The sequence below is a fragment of the Ahaetulla prasina genome, chromosome 7, assembly GCF_028640845.1.
Source record: "Ahaetulla prasina isolate Xishuangbanna chromosome 7, ASM2864084v1, whole genome shotgun sequence".
NCBI classification, from domain to species: domain Eukaryota; kingdom Metazoa; phylum Chordata; class Lepidosauria; order Squamata; family Colubridae; genus Ahaetulla; species Ahaetulla prasina.
In genome coordinates, this window is record NC_080545.1 from 10,155,900 (window position 1) to 10,175,562 (window position 19,663).

General features: G+C 43.2%; 1 protein-coding gene across 3 annotated transcripts in view; it reads right to left on the bottom strand.

The window, feature by feature from the left end:
* The window catches only part of NDUFA9 (NADH:ubiquinone oxidoreductase subunit A9), a 29,402-nt gene extending 10,050 nt beyond the window's left edge, over positions 1 to 19,352 (bottom strand). For 2 of the 3 annotated variants that reach the window (XM_058190013.1, XM_058190012.1), the window contains exons 1-8: positions 19,212 to 19,352; positions 16,532 to 16,696; positions 11,249 to 11,346; positions 10,369 to 10,460; positions 9,348 to 9,489; positions 8,118 to 8,220; positions 6,600 to 6,667; positions 5,258 to 5,334 (exon numbers count right to left, since the gene is read on the bottom strand). In XM_058190013.1, coding sequence (XP_058045996.1) covers positions 5,258 to 5,334; positions 6,600 to 6,667; positions 8,118 to 8,220; positions 9,348 to 9,489; positions 10,369 to 10,460; positions 11,249 to 11,346; positions 16,532 to 16,696; positions 19,212 to 19,266 — 800 coding nt within the window. In that variant the 5' untranslated portion in view covers positions 19,267 to 19,352. Of the gene's footprint in view, positions 1 to 5,257; positions 5,335 to 6,599; positions 6,668 to 8,117; positions 8,221 to 9,347; positions 9,490 to 10,368; positions 10,461 to 11,248; positions 11,347 to 16,531; positions 16,697 to 18,615; positions 18,712 to 19,211 lie in introns of all 3 variants that reach the window. The other variant, XM_058190014.1, reaches the window with a different exon arrangement.
* Positions 19,353 to 19,663: the final 311 nt, after the last annotated feature.

Genomic DNA, 19,663 nt, shown 5'->3' on the forward strand with positions numbered 1-19,663 from the left:
TCCATGGGGATAGGGAAGGTCATTTTTAATGGAGTTACCCGTCATCCCAGAATGATGGGATGGGAAAATCCCACGTTTTATGGAAAGGGAGACGCCAAAGCAAAACAAAGCGTTGAAATTTAACCTTTATTATGTAGGCAGGACAACAAAGAACCTTTGGTTTAGGATGCGAAAGCATGTGAAATATCATGGAAAATTGTGAAATGAAGTTTCTGGACCAGAGGGCAAACCTGGACTCTCTCAGTTCATACAAGCAAGGTGAGGTCTGTGCTGAAGGTGGAAGAGTAAAGGCCATAAAAACACAACTATTTTTATTGGCAACTGCGTGGAAGTGATTTGCCATTTAGCTTCTTCTGGAAGGCTTTTTTTCCCAAGTCTCGGTGTGGCTGGCAGATCTTTGTGTCTTTGCTGGGTTTCTACCAGGGGTGAAATGCTCCCGGATTGGACCGGATCGCCCGATCCGGTAGCGATGGCGGCGGGTGGTTCGGAGAACCGGTAGCAAAAAACCCTGCCCCATCCACCCCCCGCCGCCCATGCCCAGCTGAGCTGCGCGATCATCAGAGGCTTTTTTTAAAAATTATTTTTAAAAGCATTTTTTCTTCGGCCAAAAAAATGCTTTTAAAAGTAACCAAAAAAAAAGCCTCTGATGATCGCACAGCTCAGCTGGGATCATCAGAACCCATTAAAAGCTTTTTTAAATGCTTTTAAAAGGTTCAGATGATCAGGCAACTCAGCTGGGATCTTCAGAACCTTTTAAAAACACTTTTTTACAATTTCTTCAGCCGAAGAGGTTGTAGAAAAAATGCTTTTAAAAGTAAAAAAAAAAAAAAAGTGGCCACACCCAGTCACATTAGCCCCACCCCTACCAAGCCACGCCCACAGAACCGGTAGTAACAAATTTTACATTTCACCCCTGGTTTCTAGAGCAAGGAACTGGCTGCTTTCAAGGTCAGCCAGGACTTGTCTTCTGCTGAGGGAGGAGGAGGAGACAGATGGACTGAGATCATCCATCCGGGTATCGAGAAAGGTTAAGGAAGGGATCTTCAGCTCCCATCCCCTCCTGCTCTGTGCTTGGTGGTAGTCATAGCTACCTCCGCCCGCCCCTTTTTGATGGACAGGTAAGAAGGCCAGTCTGGTCTCTGAATGGGAGACCCAGGGACAGTCAGAGCAGGCATCGTATGACCGAAATGCAGAATTCATTTTTTCCCCCCTTTATTTTATTTTGCTGTAGCTAATTACTAACCTGGATGAAGGTAGTCCTCGGCTTACGAGCACAATTAAGCCCAAAATTTCTGATGCTGAGGGAGACAATTAAGCGAGTTTTGCCCCATTTTACGACCTTGCCTTCCCACAGTTGCTAAGTGAATCACTGCTATTAAGTGCCACAGTTGCTAAGCGAATCACTGCTATCATCGTCATCTTCTTTTAACGACCCTATAATCTCTTGCGGGGTGGAATCTGGGCAACTGAATGGAGCTAGCAGAGCGTTTTAATGGCCTGATGCCCTTCCCGGTCGCCAATGCGGAGTTTTGTTCGGCAGATATATTCTTAGTGTGCCCAGAGAGAGAGAAATATTTGCCTCTACCTAGGATTGAACTTACAGCCTCCTGATTGTGAGGCGAGAGATCACTGCTATCATGGCTGTTAAGTGAATCTGGCTTCCCCATTGACTTGGCTTGTCAGATGGTCCCAAAAAGGGACACACGCTCATAAATACGTGACAGTTGCAAAGCGTCTGAATTTTGATCACGTAGCCATGTGGATGCTGCAATGGTCGTAAGTGTGAAACATGGTCACAAGCCCCTATTTTTAGAACCTTATTCTGGACTCAGAAGTCTGAACTTTACAAAGGGAAGCACGAAAAAAAAAAATCATCTGGGTAATAAGAAGCTCACCCTTTCCACAGCCTTATTAAAATCAGAAGAGAATGGTGAAGTGTTTTAAATTTGAATATGCCAATGAACCCACCGCATACTGGCGACAATGTCTTGCAAAACTCTGTCCATTCTTCTTAGTTATTTATAATCTGATGTAATCTGATGTTTGTTCCTGCTAAAATGAATGGAGCAATCAAACCACAAACCAGTGGATTGTTTTACTCAGCCGCGGTTATGTGCTACTCCCCTGAGTAGCGTTGGAGTAGAATAGAATAGAATAGAATAGAATTTTATTGGCCAAGTGTGATTGGACACACAAGGAATTTGTCTTGGTGCATATGCTCTCAGTGTACATAAAAGAAAAGATACGTTCATCAAGGTACGACATTTACAACACAATTGATGGTCAATATATCAATATAAATCGTAAGGATTGCCAGCAACAAGTTATAGTCATACAGTCATAAGTGGAAAGAGATTGGTGATGGGAACTATGAAACGATTAATAGTAGTGCAGATTCAGTAAATAGTCTGACGGTGTTGAGTAGCACCACGATAAGCAGTTCCCGATCCTCCTGAATGTAAAGTTTGAAGCGTTTAAGAATTAACAGCAAACACAGTAGGAACAAAAAAATTAACAAAAGAATTGGTGATATAGTCCCTGGACCGATTAAACCTTGTTAATAATTGGCCTTAGTGGTGTTTCTAAATAATTGGGATATTGGAATTATGGTGGAATATTGAGTAATTTTTTAAATATTAAAATATTAGTGACTCGGCCTGGGACAACAAATACATTGTATAAAGAAATGTTAGTGATGTTGAAATGCGCTTATGAAGAAAGTGACATAGAATCATAAAGAAAGAATGGTATTCTTTAAAGACGAAGATGTGAATGTAGAAGGACCACAACAAATGGAAGGGGGGAAAAAGGTAAGTACAAATTGGGAAAATAGTATTGTATATACTAATATATAAAAGAATTTATTATAATTACAATGTGCATGTTAAGGAACACTAGGATTATGTATATTTAATTGTATTATTATTATTATTGTTAGCATTGTGTGAAAAGTATACTGACCCAGTCAATACACTGTCCACAAAATATGTATGGCTGTTGTTTTTTTTTAATTTGCATTTATATCCCGCCCTTCTCCGAAGACTCAGGACGGCTTACACTATATCAAGCAATAGTCTTCATCCATTTGTATATTATATACAAAGTCAACTTATTGCCCCCAACAATCTGTTAAAGGAAAAATACAAATAAACCATGTATGTATGTATGTATGTATGTATGTAAGTATAGGTATATGTATCAGATCTGGGTTTCAGCAGGTTCTGACCAGTTCTGGAGAACCGGCAGAGGAAGTTTTGAGTAGTTCGGAGAACCGGTAGTAAAAATTCTGACTGGCCCCGCCCCCATCTATTCCCTGCCTCCCGAGTCCCAGCTAATCGGGAGGAAATGGGGATTTTGCAGTAACCTTCCCCTGGATTGGGGAGGGAATGGAGATTTTATAGTATCCTTCCCCTGCCATGCCCACCAAGCCACGCCCACCAAGCTACACCCACAGAACTGGTAGTAAAAACTTTGAAACCCACCATACAGTAAAGGGAACACAAAAATACTGTAAGACATCCTAGATCTGAAGGAATGAAATATTCTTATTAAATACAGTACATTGTGTTGTGTAGGTGTTCCCTTTATTTTTTTGAGCAGTGTACACATTGCTCCCAGAAGCACGAAGCTGAAGCCTGAAGATGACGAATGAGACTTTGTCGAAACGTCGCCAAGACACTTCTAATTTTACACGGGAGAAAACCCGAACAACCAAAGACCTACATATATATATATATATATATATATATATATATATATATATATATGTATGTATGTATGTATGTATGTATGTATGTATGTATATGTATGTTTGTGTGCTTCTTCATGAACTTCTTCAGTTCATGAAGAAGCAAACCAACTTTTTTGGACGGCTTGGGGTCCCTCCAGTCGAGATAAAGAAAGGAGGAGAGAGCCAAGGCAACAGCCGAAGCTGACCTTGTAAGACTTGAATCCAACAAGTCGAAATTAACCCTTTTGTTTTTATTTTATTTACAATAACTTTTAAGGTCACGGCAAAGATTAAGTGCACGAGAGTTTAAGCAAATCATTCCCATGACCTTAAAAATTATTTTCTGGAAACATTCGGGAACCGCAGAGTTTACCCAACCCTCATTTTAAACACAATCGGGGCTGGAATGTAGAAGAACTGGGCCTGCATTTTAAAGCTTCTTTCCCCAGTATGAAAGCTATGTAATCTTTCAAGCCAACAGCCAATTTATCGGACCTCTGAATCTTTGTAAATCAAAATGTCAAACTGTGTACAAGTTAAGCCAATAAAAAAAGGATGAGCCCGTTTCGTCTTGCCCGACTACCGCTACCCTGCCAGCAGATCGGATTGAGATGCTAACTGTGCCTATTCCCAACCAGGGGTGGATTTGATTTAAATGCGGTGGAATTTTTTCAAATTTTTTTTTTCCGATGGGAGAAAAGTGGACCGAGGTAACTCATGACCACTTTACACTGGTGGAAATACAATAGACTGGAATGTATTTACCTCAGATGAACCACGACTGCTTGGGACAACACCCACACTGAAGGCCCTTCCCCAAATGAAAAGGGGAAATTTGCTAACATATCCATAAATCCAGACAAACACCACAGGACAGATCTGTCCAGAATAGGAAATCCAATTTCTTGTACCATGTTCTTGAGAAAACTCCATAGCAAACGGCTGTACTTTCCAAGTCCAGCCCCCAAGTGGTAGTAATGGTCAGGGGTGGGCTTGAAAAAATTTAGCAAGAGGTTCTCTGCCCAGTTGCTGGGTGGGCGTGGCCATGTTGGCCTCCTGCACCATGGTGGCGGGGGGGGGCGTTTTTGCCCTCCCCGGGCTCCAGAGGCTTTCCTCGAGTCTCCAGGAGAGCAAAAATGGCCTCCCCAGGCTCCAGAGAGCCTTCCCGAACTTCCGGTAGGCCCGTTTTTCGCCCTCCTCGAGCCTCTGCGTGTGCCCTGCACTTATCTGCATCCAAAACGGGCCACGTGGGGACTCCTGGGAGGGACGGATTGGGGTTGGCGGGGCCAGCCAGGAGTGGGATTTGGGGGTTCTCCGAACTGCACAGAATCTTAGCTAGGGGTTCTCCCGAACCCCTGCGCACCCCCAGCAGCCCACCCCTGGTAATGGTGGACATAGGACACAAATTCTCTGATGTTTTGATGGGTATTTTTTTTTAAAAAAAGAAGCACAAAAATATTAAATATTTTTACTATAGAAAACCTATTATAGTTATTTAGATGAGAGAAGTAAAAATAGGATACATACCCAACCAATGCATATGTTTTTCCTTTAGAATCAGGATCCTTGATAGCATTCATTATTGCCCGGGCTATATCAACCACCTATCAAATAATATTCAACAGAAAAAAAAATATTGATATGGTTAGTTACAATTTTTTGAAGTTGAGCAAAATATACAGGTAATCCTCAACTTACAACCATAATTGAGCCTAACATTTCTGCTGCTAAGTGAGTTGCACTCCATTTGTGACTTTTTTCAGCCACAGTTGTTAAGTATATGACTGCAGCTGTTAAGTGAATCACGCAAACATTAAGCAATTGTGGCTTCCCCTCCTGACTTTGCTGATTGAAAGCCCAGCTGGGAAGGTCGCAAAAGGGGATAACATGACCTCGGGACAGTGCGATGGTCATAAATACACGTCAGTAGCCAAGTGTCCAAATTTTGATCACATAACCATGGGGATGCGGCAACAGTTGTACCAGTGGTGAAATTCAGCTGATTCTATCCGGCTCGAGCAAACCGGTAGTGCCAGCGGCAGGAGGCTCCTGTTGGGACCCAGGCCCAAGTAGGTAGGAGGAAACTCAGTCCGTGAAAAAACAAACAAACTTTATTCGAACAGCTGAGAATTTCTTCATTCCCAGCATTGTTCAACTCAAATTAAAACAAATTCCTCCCAACACAAATTCCTCAGTCCTCTTGCAAACCGTGGTCCAATTAGGCAAACTGCCAAAGGCCTTTCTTGGCAAACGTTCAGAAGTGACAAAAATAAAGGCAAGACGTAGATGAAGCAGAAGACGAAGCTACCAATGTTGTTTTCCGGGAAAGCTCAAACACTGTTGCTGGTCTGTTTTAAGCCTTATGGGAGGGGCCAATCATCTCTTGGCCCTACTCCCGAGTTGTCCTCTCTGTTTGAGCTGCTCTTGCCTTCTGGCAACTCTTCTCATGCGTGCATTAGGAACAGGCTCCTCCTGTTCCTCTGCCGCAGTACTATCAGTCACTGGAGGCTCCGCACCTCACTCCCCGATGGCCCTGGCCTCACCTCAGCCTCATCGCCGTCCGACTCCGTTGCCAGCTCTGCAGACTGCTGGCGGACTGCAACAGCTCCACCCACCCACCTGGATGTCATCATGTCCCGGTTTTGACCCTCTGCGCGTGCACAGAAGGCTTTGCACATGCGCGGAGGAGGCGCGCGCGCTCACATTTGCGAACTGGTAGGGACGGTAAGTAAATTTCACCCCTGGGTTGTACGTGTGAAAAATTGTCATCAGACCCTTTTTTTTTAGTGCCGTTGAAACTCTGGTCACTAAACAAATGGCTGTAATTCAAGGACTACCCAGACATGAAATATATTTAATCGGTACTTACATAAACAGGCTGCTTCACGGTTTTCTTGCCAAAGCCAATCATAGGCACTCCACCATAACGTCGCATCTCTATATGAAGACAGGTAAGTCTGTGACTTAAGATTTGGCAACAAAGCAAATCCTTCACAATCTATCTAAAGATACCGCAAGAGGCTCAACTGTGCTAAATGGTTCCCTGAACTAACCAAAACCACCAACAACAACAAAGCACATTATACAGTCTATATAGAGCCTGGTTTGGCTAGAATTCATATGGAAGTGTGTCTTTTTAAATCACAAGGTAAAACATGATCAAGCAATATAGTAGTGTAATGTTTCCTTTCTAATACTGGGATTTTAAGTGCTCCTAAATTTAGGCCCAGGAGGAAGAGCAAGACTATGCAGCTCCACTTAAGTTGATTCTATCAATCTCAGCAAGCATTAGCTCTACAGGAAGTCCTTGACTTATGACCAAAATTGAGCCCTGAATTTCAGTTGCTAAGCGAGACATTTTTAAAGTGAGTTTTGCCCCTTGTTATGTCTTTTCTTCCAACAGTTGTTAAGCGAATCACTGCAGTTGTTACGTTAGTAACATGGTCATTAAGTGAATCTGGCTTCCCCCATTGACTTTGCTTGCCAGAAGGTCACAAACGGGGATCACGTGACGCCGAGACACTGCAACCATCATAAATACGAATCAGTTGCCAAGTGTCGTGTCCCACTCTTCCGCTGACGGCCGGGTCAGGGAAATCCGAATTAGGCTTGCCTCTGCAGCTCTGCCCAAAGTCCTAGCAAAGTCCTCAGAGCAGGCAGGAGACCAGAAAGTGACTTCAGCAAGATAAGTTCGACTTTGCCTGACTCAGAGAATGCCAGAAAGCAGATCCTTTATATAGGCCATGGGGTGTGGCTCCATGACTCAGCACTCATTAAGGCCTGCCCCTCCCTTCCTTCTGTTGCCTCCGCCTATCCAGTCTTCTGATGCGAGGGTCACTCCAATCAGCAGCTGTTGGAAATAAACCTTCCTCAGGCTCACATGCTGTGGAGGAGGGGGAGGGGTCTAGCTGCTCCGTTTGCCTGGGCATGGAGCCAGGGCTGGGGCCGGGGGGTGCTCCCTCCTCTGCAGCCTGCTTGGGCATGGAGCCAGGGCTGGGGCCGGGAGATGCCCCCTCCTCAGCCTGTCTGGGCATGGAGCCAGGGCTGGGGCCGGGAGGACATTCTTCAGCGTTCGGAAGCAGATAAGCAGACTCCGGCTGCGGTGAGAGCGGGCAAGACACAACACCAAGTGCAATGGTCACTAATGTGAAAGATGGTCATAAGTCACTTTTTCCAGTGCGGTTGTAACTTCAAACGGGCACTAAACGAACTGTTGTAAGTCGAGGGTTACCTGTATTGGTTATATACCAATAAAGGCTGAGATAACTTTGATTTGGACAGCAAAGTGGAATTTAATACCTTATTGTATTTTTTGGTCTATAAGATGTACTCCTCCTCACTCAAAAATGGGTGGAAATGTCTGTGCGTCTTAGATAAATATAGTTACCTGCGTAAGTGTTTATAAACCTATCTTCTCTCCCGTATATATCAGAAGGCTTCATGATGATGGCATCTGGAAATTCCTCCCTGACAACTTTTTCTCCTTCAGCCTATGATCAAAGCCATTGAAAGTTTGTCAAACTTCTCATACAGATGCAAGAGAGAGATAATTTCAACAGCCAAATATTACAAAGAGCTTGTCCCAATCGTACATTTGGTCATTTCAAAATCCTGGCCAAGATACGAAACTGAACGTATGTCAGCAATGAAGACAATCTTTAAGGGAAAATTGGCACCTGGTTTGGTTTAGCCAAAGTCTGGCAACCATCAAAATTTAAAATGATTAAAATGAAAATGACAGGAGATGGATTTTGTTTCCCAGACAAGGAATTAACTGTAAGGATGTGCAAACATAGCTTAGCAAACCAAGTTTGGTAAGTTGTAATATGATAACTCTATTAATTACAGTAGTGCCAAAATTGTGAAAACCTTTTGGGAAAAGTGTATTTTCTAAAACTAGATAATAACACCACTTTTTTGTGGGGAGTAGTACAATAAAATTATATATCAAAGAAAAAATAATTCAATCAAGAACGTAATGCAATAACTTTGATGAAGGATTTGCTATTACAATAGCAATTACAATATAAAGAAAAAAAGTGAAACGTAGAAAAAATGAGATATAGAAAAATGATCACCATAGAAAAAATGAGATATACAAAAATTATCACCATGTCAGTTAATAATTACTTGGGTAACCTTTAGCATGAATTAGGGCCTTACAACATCTTCCCATGGAGTGAATCAAGTCTTTTAGTTCTACAGCTGTTATAATGTGAAACCAAGATTGAAGGATGGCTTCTATGAACTGGGTTTTATTGCTGGGTCGCTTCTGACTAACAAGTTTCTTTAGTTGGCTCCATAGATTTTCAATTGAGTTAAGATCCGGGCTATTCCCAGGCCTTCCAGTAGTGGAATAGGATTATTTTGAAGCTCCCCCCAAAAAAGTGGTGTTATTAGCCATCAAACCTCAAAAATAAACTTTTCCCAAAAGGTGTCCACAATTTTGGCCACTACTATAATCCATAAAGACTTAATGATGAGCAGTCAGTTTCAAAGAGGATTGGATAAATTAATGGAGGACAGGGTTAGGTTCTCCCCACGACCCTTAAAATATAATTACAAAGCAGCAGGATGTAAAAATAAAAAAACCCAGCAACATCGCTGAACAACTTACTTTAGTCCTAAGGTATTTTGAAGGACTTTTACTGTCTGAGTTTAAGTGAGAAAAGTGAATCAATTTTTCTACTCCAGCCTCTTTTGAGAGGCGAGCAATATCTCTAGGAATGGAAATGAACACGTCTTCATACTTGAAGTTCCTAAAACAGGACCGAAACCAAGAATTAGTATCACTCATGTTCATGGAAAAAGTTATTTTTATTCACATCATAATCAGGATACTTTTGCATACAGAACTTAGAGAGCATTCATTTATGCGTATTATGGGTAGTCCTCGACTTACAACAGTTCATTTAGTGACCGAAGTTACAGCAATGCTGAAAAAAGTGACTTATGGCCAGAGGTGGGATTCAGCCAGTTCATGTGAACCGGTAGTGGTGACTGTAGGAGGCTCTGCCCACCCGCCCGGACATAATGTGCGAGCAAAGAGCATGCGCAGGAGACCTTGTGTATACGCAGAGGAGGTGTATGTGCAGAGGAGGCGCATGCTCAGAGGCAGCGCATGCTCTTACATTTGCAAACCGATAGGGAAGGTAAGTGAATCCCACCTTTGCTTATGGCCGTTTTTCACTCTTACGACCGTTGCAGCATTCCCATGGTCACGTGATCAAAAGTTAGATGCTTGGCAACTGGAGCATATTTATGTTGGTTGCGGTGCCCCAGGGTTGTGCGATCACTCTTTTGTGACCTTCTGACAAGCGAAGTCAATGGGGAAGCCAGGTTCACTTTAACAACTGTGCTGCTAACTTAGGTTGCAAAATGGAGCAAAATTAATTTAACAGCTGTCTCACTTTGCAACAGAAATTTGAGGCTCAATAGTGATCGTAGGTCGTAGGACTACCTGCATTAGATTTATTTCTCTCCTTTATTTTGCCCAGCTCGTGGCAGTGGGCGTAAGCTCCTGCCTATTTTCCCCACAACAACCCTGTGGGGTTGAACTGAGGGAGGACGCCACTAAAGCCTCTCTGGTACCGTGACGGTCAATTCTCAATTTATTTCAGCAGGGGGGGAAAATCTACCTTGTTTCCCAGTCTCTTCCAACGAGGTTGATTACCACATGGCTGTTTTCGAGAGCCCTTCGGGTAGAATCTTTGTCGTGTGAATTCCATTCCTGGTAACCACAAAAACCGCAAACTAAGTTAAATGATGTCAACACACCTTTCACAAAGTATGCCCAGTGGTTCGTGGCCCATGTAACAACAATAGCAATAGCACCTAGACTTATATACCGCTTCATAGTGCTTTCTAGCCCTAAGCCGTTTACAGAGTCAGCCTCATGCCCCCCAACAAACTGGGCCCTCATTTTACCTCAGAACGATGGAAGGCTGAGTCAACCTTGAGCCAGTGAGAATCAAACTGTTGACAGTCGGCAGAATTAACTTGCAATACTGCACTCTAACCACTGCGCCACCACAGCTCTGAATACTTTTGTCTAACGAGATCATACAGGTAGTCCTCAACTTGAAATAGTTTATTTACTGACCATTCAAAGTTACATTATTGAAGTGACTTAGGACCATTTTTCACACCTATGACCGTTGCAGCATCCACGTGGTCACGGGATCAAAATTTGGATGCTTAGTGACTGCCAGGCTTACTTAACAACCTTGTTGCTAACTTAACAACCGCAGTGATTCACTTAACAACTGTGGTAAGAAAGGTCGTAAAATGGGGGCAAAGTTCACTTAGCAAATGTCTCACTTAGCAATGGAAATTTTGAGCTCAATTGCAGTCGCAAGTTGAGGACTACCTGTCTTACGCTCTTCCTAGCACAAACCAAGTTGTGAGATAAAGAATCACAGGAAAGGCGAAGTCTGAGTTAAAATATTTCCACTTGGTTGTTTTTTTTGTTGTTGTTTTTTGGCCTTTGTAAAGATTTGAGGCGAACTCGCACCATACCATAAAAATAAGCTGTCCCAGGTCACCCATGGGCCGAAGGTATAGGAGATCGTACTCATCACAGCGATACGGGATGACGACTTGAGAACCGATACGGCCTAGAATAAGAAATAAGTTTATTTGGAATGCTGTAATTAAAGGATATTAAACACTAATATTGGTTTGGTTCTGCAACCCAACAAGGCAGACACAGACTTCAGAAAATAAATTAGAACTGCAGAAAAAAACAATGGCTACCAACCTGCCTTCCATTGAGGACCTGCATACTGTCAAAAAGAGGGCTGTGAAAATATCTAGACCCCTCACATCCTGGACATAAACTGTTTCAACTCCTACCCTCAAAACGACGCTATAGAGCACTGTACACCCAGAACTAGACACAAGAACAGTTTTTTCCCGAAGGCCATCACTCTGCTAAACAAATAATTCCCTCAACACTGTCAAACTATTTACCAAATCTGCACTACTATTAATCTTCTCATCGTTCCCATCACCCATCTCCTTCCACTTATGACTGTAACTTTCTTGCTTGTATCCTTATGATTTACTTACTTATTTGTTCCTTATTACTATCATTAAGTGTTGTACCTTATGATCCTTGACAAAACGTATCTTTTATGTACTCCGAGAGCATCTGCACCAAGACAAATTCCTTGTGTGTCCAATCACACTTGGCCAATAAAGAATTCTATTCTATTCTATTAGCATTAAGTCATAAACACTTTTTACACCTGAGAGTGCAAAAGTGGCGTTCATCCAGGCATTAAGACCCTCTGGGTTTCCAGAAGCCCTGTGCCTCATGGTCTAGAGCAGCGGCCCCTACTTTTTGGGTACCAGGGACCGGTTCCATGGACAGAGGTTTTTCTGTGGACTGGAGGAAGGGGGCGTGGTTTCATGTGCTGCCTGCATCCCGCAGATGCGGCTTCGCTTATTTGTACGACCCAGTTTCTGGCATGCTGCGGCCTGATGTTGGTCCATGGACTTGGGCTTGGAGACCCCTGACCTAGAGACAGTTTGGTCTATAACAGGGGTCTCCAACCTTGGCAACGTTAAGCCTGGTGGACTTCAACTCCCAGAATTCTGGCAATTGAAGTCCACCAGGCTTAACGTTGCCAAGGTTGGAGACCCCTGGTCTATAATGAAGGCAGTGGGCTAGAAAGTGGGAGACGGTGAGTTCTAGTCTCATCTTAGCCATGAAAGCCAGCTGGGTGACTTTGAGCCAGTCATACCCTCTGGGAGAGGAGGAGGAAGGATTATAACAATAGCAATAGCACTTAGATTTATATACCGCTTCACAGTGCTTTTACAGCCCTCTCTAAGCGGTTTAGAGAGTCAGGCTCTTGGCCCCAACACTTTTGAGTCCTCATTTTACCAACCTCAGAGGGATGGAAGGCTGAGTCAACCTTGAGCCTGGTGAGATTTGATCTGCCAAACTGCCGGCAGCCGGTGATCAGCAGAAGTAGCCTGCAGTACTGCACTCTAACCACTGCGCCACCGCGGCTCTTAACTATTATCAGGTATGTTTGCCACCTTGAGTTATTTGTAACTGAGATACAAATAAAAAAGTAAACCAAAACATTTATATTTCCCCTACGCTGGGAAAAAACAACGCTCCAGTTTTCTAACCTTATTCAAACCTTATTTCATAGGTTCAAACCGAGATCCTGCTCTTGAGGCAGAAGTCACTTAGCTTACAGAGAGAGCCTAACCATCTGATCTCATAGCCTTTGACTGTCCTTAATTTTAAAGCGCCAATATAAGCCATATGAAATGTTTAAATCAGGGGTCTCCAACCTTGGCAACTTTAAGCCTTCTGGACTTCAACTCCCAGAGTTCCTCAGCCAGCAAAGGTTGGAGACCCCTGGTTTAAATTGACATAAACCTTCCATGCTATGAATGGAAAAGATTAAAACCACCTTATGGTGGGTTTGTGTTGGGAAAACATGTTGCTTTTAAGAATTAGGAAGACAGTATCTCACCTTACATGCAGCCACAAATTATTATTATTTTTTACCTAAATGTTTGTTAATCAAACGTTACAAAGTAACTAAGTTAACAAAATCCATGATGCATAGAAAAAAGGATTTGGAAAATCCAGAGGCATATATTAAAAAGTTACAATATGTAAAATATTACCATATTGTAGCCTATTGAGATAAACTAAAAAATCAATCCAAATTGAGTGGAGTAATTGAGGGCCGTAATAGCTCAGGCTGGTAAGAAGCCTGTTATTAGAACACAGCAGCCTGCAATTACTGCAGGTTCAAGCCTGGCCCAAGGTTGACTCAGCCTTCCATCCTTTATAAGGTAGGTAAAATGAGGACCCAGATTGTTGGGGGGGGCAATAAGTTGACTTTGTAAATATACAAATAGAATGAGACTATTGCCTTATACACTGTAAGCCGCCCTGAGTCTTCGGAGAAGGGCGGGATATAAATGTAAATTAAAAAAATTAAAATTTTTTTTTTAAAAAGTTGCCATTCCTGACTCTGATGTTCCATTATTAATTCTTTTGTACAACTTTTTTTCCCCTAATGTAGCAACGGAAGTGAATCCACATTTCAATGGTTATGTTACCTGGAGTTTTCCAAAGTCTGAGCAATTATTATTTTAGCTGCTAAATCCAAGACGTAATAAACTTATTCTAAGCTTAAATTCATTCTTGTATGAAACAAACAAAATGGTAAAAAATATATTTATCCAGTTATTTACCAAGGGATGCAACTAAATTATGTTAAAGTAAACAAAATATCTTTGCAATCCCCAAGGCATGTCAGAACTTTTGAACACCCCTAAAGTTTGGAAATTGAAAGTTGAAAAATTTTGACACACCCTAAATTGCAGTTAAGCTTAATTCTGGGAAGAATGTAGTTTTTTGTTTAGTGGTGGCACTTACCTCTGTCAAAAAATTTTGCCATTTTTAGGACAGTCATATGACAGAGGGTTCTTTAAAAAAAAGTTTACACCTTAAAACTATAAACTGAACTTGTGCACTCCTGGTCCACCTTTCTGACAAGTAAAATTAATTATTTCTTGGGATTGGGAAAATATATATATATATACATTTTAATGTTACATTTTACTCTCTCTAGAAAACAATGCGAAAGCCGTGCAATTTCTGTTTTATTGGAAATAAGAAAAAAAAAGAGAGGAGTATTTCTGAAAAAAAAAACACCCACATTTTAATGGGCAGAATGAGCGTGGTTCCTTTTACATAACTTGTGCAATATGGATTTTATTTTTGAAGAGGGCAACTCTCGTTCGTTGTCAATGGAAATTCAGTAGAAAAAGCCCCTTTGGGACAACCATGATTATAGTGACCAGACGTCCCGCTTTTTAATAATTTGTCCCGCATCCCGCAGCAATTCCAAAAAGTCCCAATTTTTTTTTTGTTTCACTCCCATTCTGAAAATGGGAGGCGGCAACGCAAGAGGAGGAGGCGGAGAAGGGGGAGTGGTGGAGAAGGGGGTGCGAGAGGGAGGAGAGCCGCTTGACTTCACCTGAGAGGAAGAGAAGAGCCGAGAGGAGAGGAGAGCCGAAGAGAGCCAAGCCTGCCTGAAAGAGCCAAGAGGAGAGCCGAGCCTGCCTGGAAGAGCGGAGAAGCAGCAGCCGCTCCTCCTCCTTCAGGCAGGTGGCAAGACTCAGCGCGCATGCGCAACCCCACCCCCACCCCGTCAATGGTGTCCCGCTTTGCAATCGCTGAAATCTGGTCACTTTAACCATGATGGTTGATGGATGACTGAGAATCTCCATAGACTTTTAGCTCTTCGCTTTGGGATAAAGACCCTTCGAATGGTGCAGGAGTGTGAACGGATTTCCAGAAAAATTGCAAACTACAGGAACCATTTGCACTTCAGTTTGAGATGCAGGCAACGCAGACTCATCCCCAATAGCCTGCACCTGGATTCAACAGTGAAGGGATTCAACAGGGAAGGGATACAGGGAAGAAAACATTCCGTAGAAAACCCAGCTCCACCATACAATCCGTTCAGCAGTTCCCAGAAGGCTACCCAGCCCATTTGCCCCACTCAGGTGACGCTGAGGACACAGACAAACCTGCAGGTGGCCTCAACGACCCTCTAAAAGGATGCAAATGACCGTCTGTCTGCAAGGAATGTAAATCCTCCAGTCAGAGCTGAAGAAGCTTCTTGGATGAGAAGCAAAATGTCTTCAAAGAAAAACAAGAAAGTCCAGTTGCCTCTTGAAAAAGCACCTTGGGGACAACTCTTATTCACCAAAGTTGGGGATTCAAGTTGCTGCCTTTAATCAAATGTTCTTAACATGCATTATCTTGAAAAACACTGGCCGGTTGCAATTTGCTTTGGGCATTCCTGCCCAGCATAACCAGCCTGAGAAAATAAATAAGAGGATTTTTTTTTGCACTTATATATTTTTTATTTTATTCAGAACAAAGTTAAAATACAAAATATAAACTCAAAAAAATAATAATAATAGCCCAAGAGGACATAAAGGAAAAAGAACACAAAACACAAAGCAGTCAGAACATTAAAAATGGTATAGCAAAAAACCACAACACATATACATAATCATTGAGCTATAAACTTGGGAAAATTATTTTTCCATTTAAAATTTATTCAGAATCTGCAGTATTATTGATAATCTATTTTATTGTAACAATGATATGCAGGTATCAAAAGATATCTTTTTTTGTAAGAGCCATGAAGAAAAAAACCAAGAGAATTTAAAGAAATTCAAAGGTGGCTGTCATGAATTAGCAAAGAATTTTAGAAATAGGGTTAATAGAAACACTTTTTCTAAAAAAATTTGCTAATTCATGACATACACATTTGAAAATAGTTTTGTTCTCTTTTAAACATCCTGAATACTAAATTATAATTTGATATTTTGTTACTTATGCATATATATGATCATTTTATGAAAAATCCTTCTGATTGCTCATTTTAAAGAAATTTTAAGATAGCGCTAGAGCAGTGGTTCCCAACCAGTGTGCCGCGGCACTAAGGGGTGCCGTGAGATCTTTTGAGGGTGCCGGGAACTTTTGAGCTACGGAGATTTTAAATATCTATTTCCTTATAAGGGTGCCGGGAACTTTTGAAAGGCTTTCCAAGGGTGCCTCAAACAAGAAAAGGTTGTGCCTCAAACAAGAAAAGGTTGGGAACCACTGCGCTAGAGGGTAAATTTGTAGCATTTACCTTCCCAATTGAATGGCGTATCGATTATCGGATATATTAAGTTGGATGAGCAATACATTAATAAACAACATTCATTTAATAATTGAAGTCTATCCTTCTCATATATTACCTAGGTGATTAACAATATATCGGCCCAGGAATCCTGTGGCCCCAAAGACTGTGGCAACAATACCACTGACCGAGGAACGTCCACTACGTCCATGTGGCATCACCGTATAATGAACTGAGCGATCTTGTTGAAGCAGCGACAGCACCCCTGGAGAAATGCCATAGCCTAAAACACAAGGACATTGAACATAATACATATAAATGGACACTCATCTCCCAAGATTTCACCTAACTCATTGATGGTTAACCTTTTCGGTGCCAAGTGCCCAAAGCGCAGGTGCGGGTGCACATATGCACTTGCGCATGCCCGAACCCCCAAAATGCAATGAGCACCCCCCGCGCATGCATGCAAGTCCCCCACGCATGTGTGTATGTCCCCAAGCCTGCGTGCATGTCCCCGGGCATGCATCCCACGCATGCATCTGGCGCCCCCACTGCCCCATTTTGGCTTCCAGGTTGGTGCAGGTGGCTTTCCAGGCCCGAAACGGGGTGTGGAGGCCAAAACGGGGCGCAGGACACTACGCGAAGCCCCCCGTGCCCCATTTTGGGCCTGGAAAACCTCCTGCACCAACCTGCACCTTCGGTACATGCACTCCACCCCCTGCGCATGTACACGTGTGTCCCCTGCATGCACCCCACCCCCTGCGCATGCATGGCAGAGACCCAAAGACCAGCTGGTCGGCGGGAGGCATGCGTGGTGAAGCTGGGCTGGGGCGACAGCTGCCGTGCCCGCAGAGAGCTCTGTGTGCCACCTGTGGCACACGCATCATAGGTTCGCCATCATGGACCTAACTCATTGCTGAGGTACAGGTAAAGTCCCTGACTTACAACCACAATTGGACCCCAAATTTCCACTGCTAAGCGAGACAGTTACTAAGTGAGCTTTGTCCCATTTTACAACTTTTCTTGCCACCTGTGGTTAAACAATGCCACATGCTCTGCTAGACAAATAATTCCCTCAACACTGTCAAACTGTTCACTAAGTCTGAACTACTATTAATCTTCTCATCATTCCCACCACCCATCTCCTTCCACTTATGACTGCATGACTGTAACTTTGTTGCTTGCATCCTTACAATTTATATTGATAGTTTTCTGATTGCTTATTTGTACCCTATGACTATCATTAATTGTAAGTGTTGTATCTTGATGAAGGTATCTTTTATGTACACTGAGAACATATGCCCCAAAGACAAAATTCCTTGTACGTCCAATCACACTTGGCCAATAAACTTTTCTATTATTTCTATTTCTATTTCAATAAATTTCTCTCTCTCTCTCTCTCTCTCTCTCCCTACCTACTTACCTCCCTCCCTCCCTCTCTCTCTCTCCCCCTACCTACATCTATAGAATCATCTATTGTAATGTCCTTCCTGTTAAAGACTACTTCAGCTTTAATTGCAATAATACTAGAGTAACTAATAGATTTAAACTTAATGTCAACCGCTTTAATCTAGATTGCAGAAAATATAACTTCTGTAACAGAATCATCAGTGCTTGGAATACTTTACCTGACTCTGTGGTCTCTTCCCATAATCCTAAATGCTTTAACCAAAAACTTTCTACTATTGACCTCACCCCATTCCTAAGAGGACCATAAGGAGCGTGCATAAGAGCACAAACGTGCCTACCGTTCCTGTCCTATTGTTTTTCTTTTCTTCTTCCTATATATATGCTTATTACCTCCTTATATTTACCCATATATGTGTTTATTTACTATATAATCTTTTTGTATGATACCTACATATATTGTTGTGACAAAATAAATAAATAAATAAAATAAATCTTTCTTTCTTTCTTTCTTTCTGCTATGCTGGGGAGAAAAATGCTCCCGTTTCCTAACCTACTTTTGTTACATGGGTCAGAACAGAACTGGAGATGGTCCACAGACCGTAGGGTTGGGGTTGCAATAGACCCCTGATGCAGTCCAACCCTCTGCTCAGTCAGGAAATTGCATTGCCCCCTTGCACCTACTCTGGGTTACAAGGCAGTCCTCGACTTACAGCAGCTCGTTTAGTGACCGTTCAAAGTTACAACGGGCACTGAAAAAAAACCCCGCGACTTTGGGCCGTTGTTCACACTTACGACCGTCGCAGCATTCCCCGCGGTCCCGTGATCAAAATTTCAGCTCTCCGGCCACTGTTTCCTATTTATGGCCGTCCCGGGGTTACGTGATTTCCCCTTTGGTGACAAGTCAAAAAGAGGGAAAGCCAGATTCGCTTAACCACCGGGTGACTTAACTTATCGACTGCGGTGATTCCCTTAGCAACCGTGTGGGGGGGAGGGGGGGAAAGGTGGCAAAACGGGGGCACAACTCACTTAGCCAATGCTTCGCTTAACAACCGAAATTTGGGGGCTCTGTTGCGGTCGTAAGTCGAGGACTACCTATGAGAACTACCTCAGAGGCTTTTTTTTTTTTTTGGCATGACAAGGAAGGAGATGGGGCGGCTTCTCTCGAAGAAGCCCCGGAGGGCCGCTTTCTCGCCTGACCGGCTGAAGCGAGGCCACTCCGGGGAAGGGCAGCGTCGGAAAAACAAAGCCACCCTTCGGGCGTCCTCCTGGTGACCTTCCCAGACAGCGTCGCCGGGCCTGCGGCGAAGCCCCGCCGCTCTCTTGCCCGGGCTGAGCCCCAGGAGGGGCGACGGGACCCCCCCCTCAGCCGCCCTCCGGCCCCGACTTACGCTTCCCGGGGGCGGAAAGCAACGCTCGAGGAAGGACGCGCACGAAAGCCGCCATTTTCCCCGGCCTCGGTGCAGAGCCCCGCCCCCTGCGCTACGGCGGCCTCCGAAGACCAAACCGCGGCCGGCGGCGTCCATCTGCGGAGCGCGCTCTCGCGGCGAAAGGCGGTGGGCGGGGCCTAAGGCGCGGGAATGGAGGCGAAGCTAGACAGGCGACCCAGCAGTGACTTATAGCTGTTCGGCGGTTAAGCGCATGGCCGCAGTTGTTAAGGGAGCCATGCGGTCGTAAAGCGAATCTGGTTTATCCCGTTGATTTTATTTGACAGAAATCGATTTTCTGACAAATGCAAGTAGTACAAAAATAAATGCAAATACAAATAATACAAAAATAAATGCAAATAATACAAAAATAAATACAAATACAAATAATACAAATACAAATAATATAAAAATAA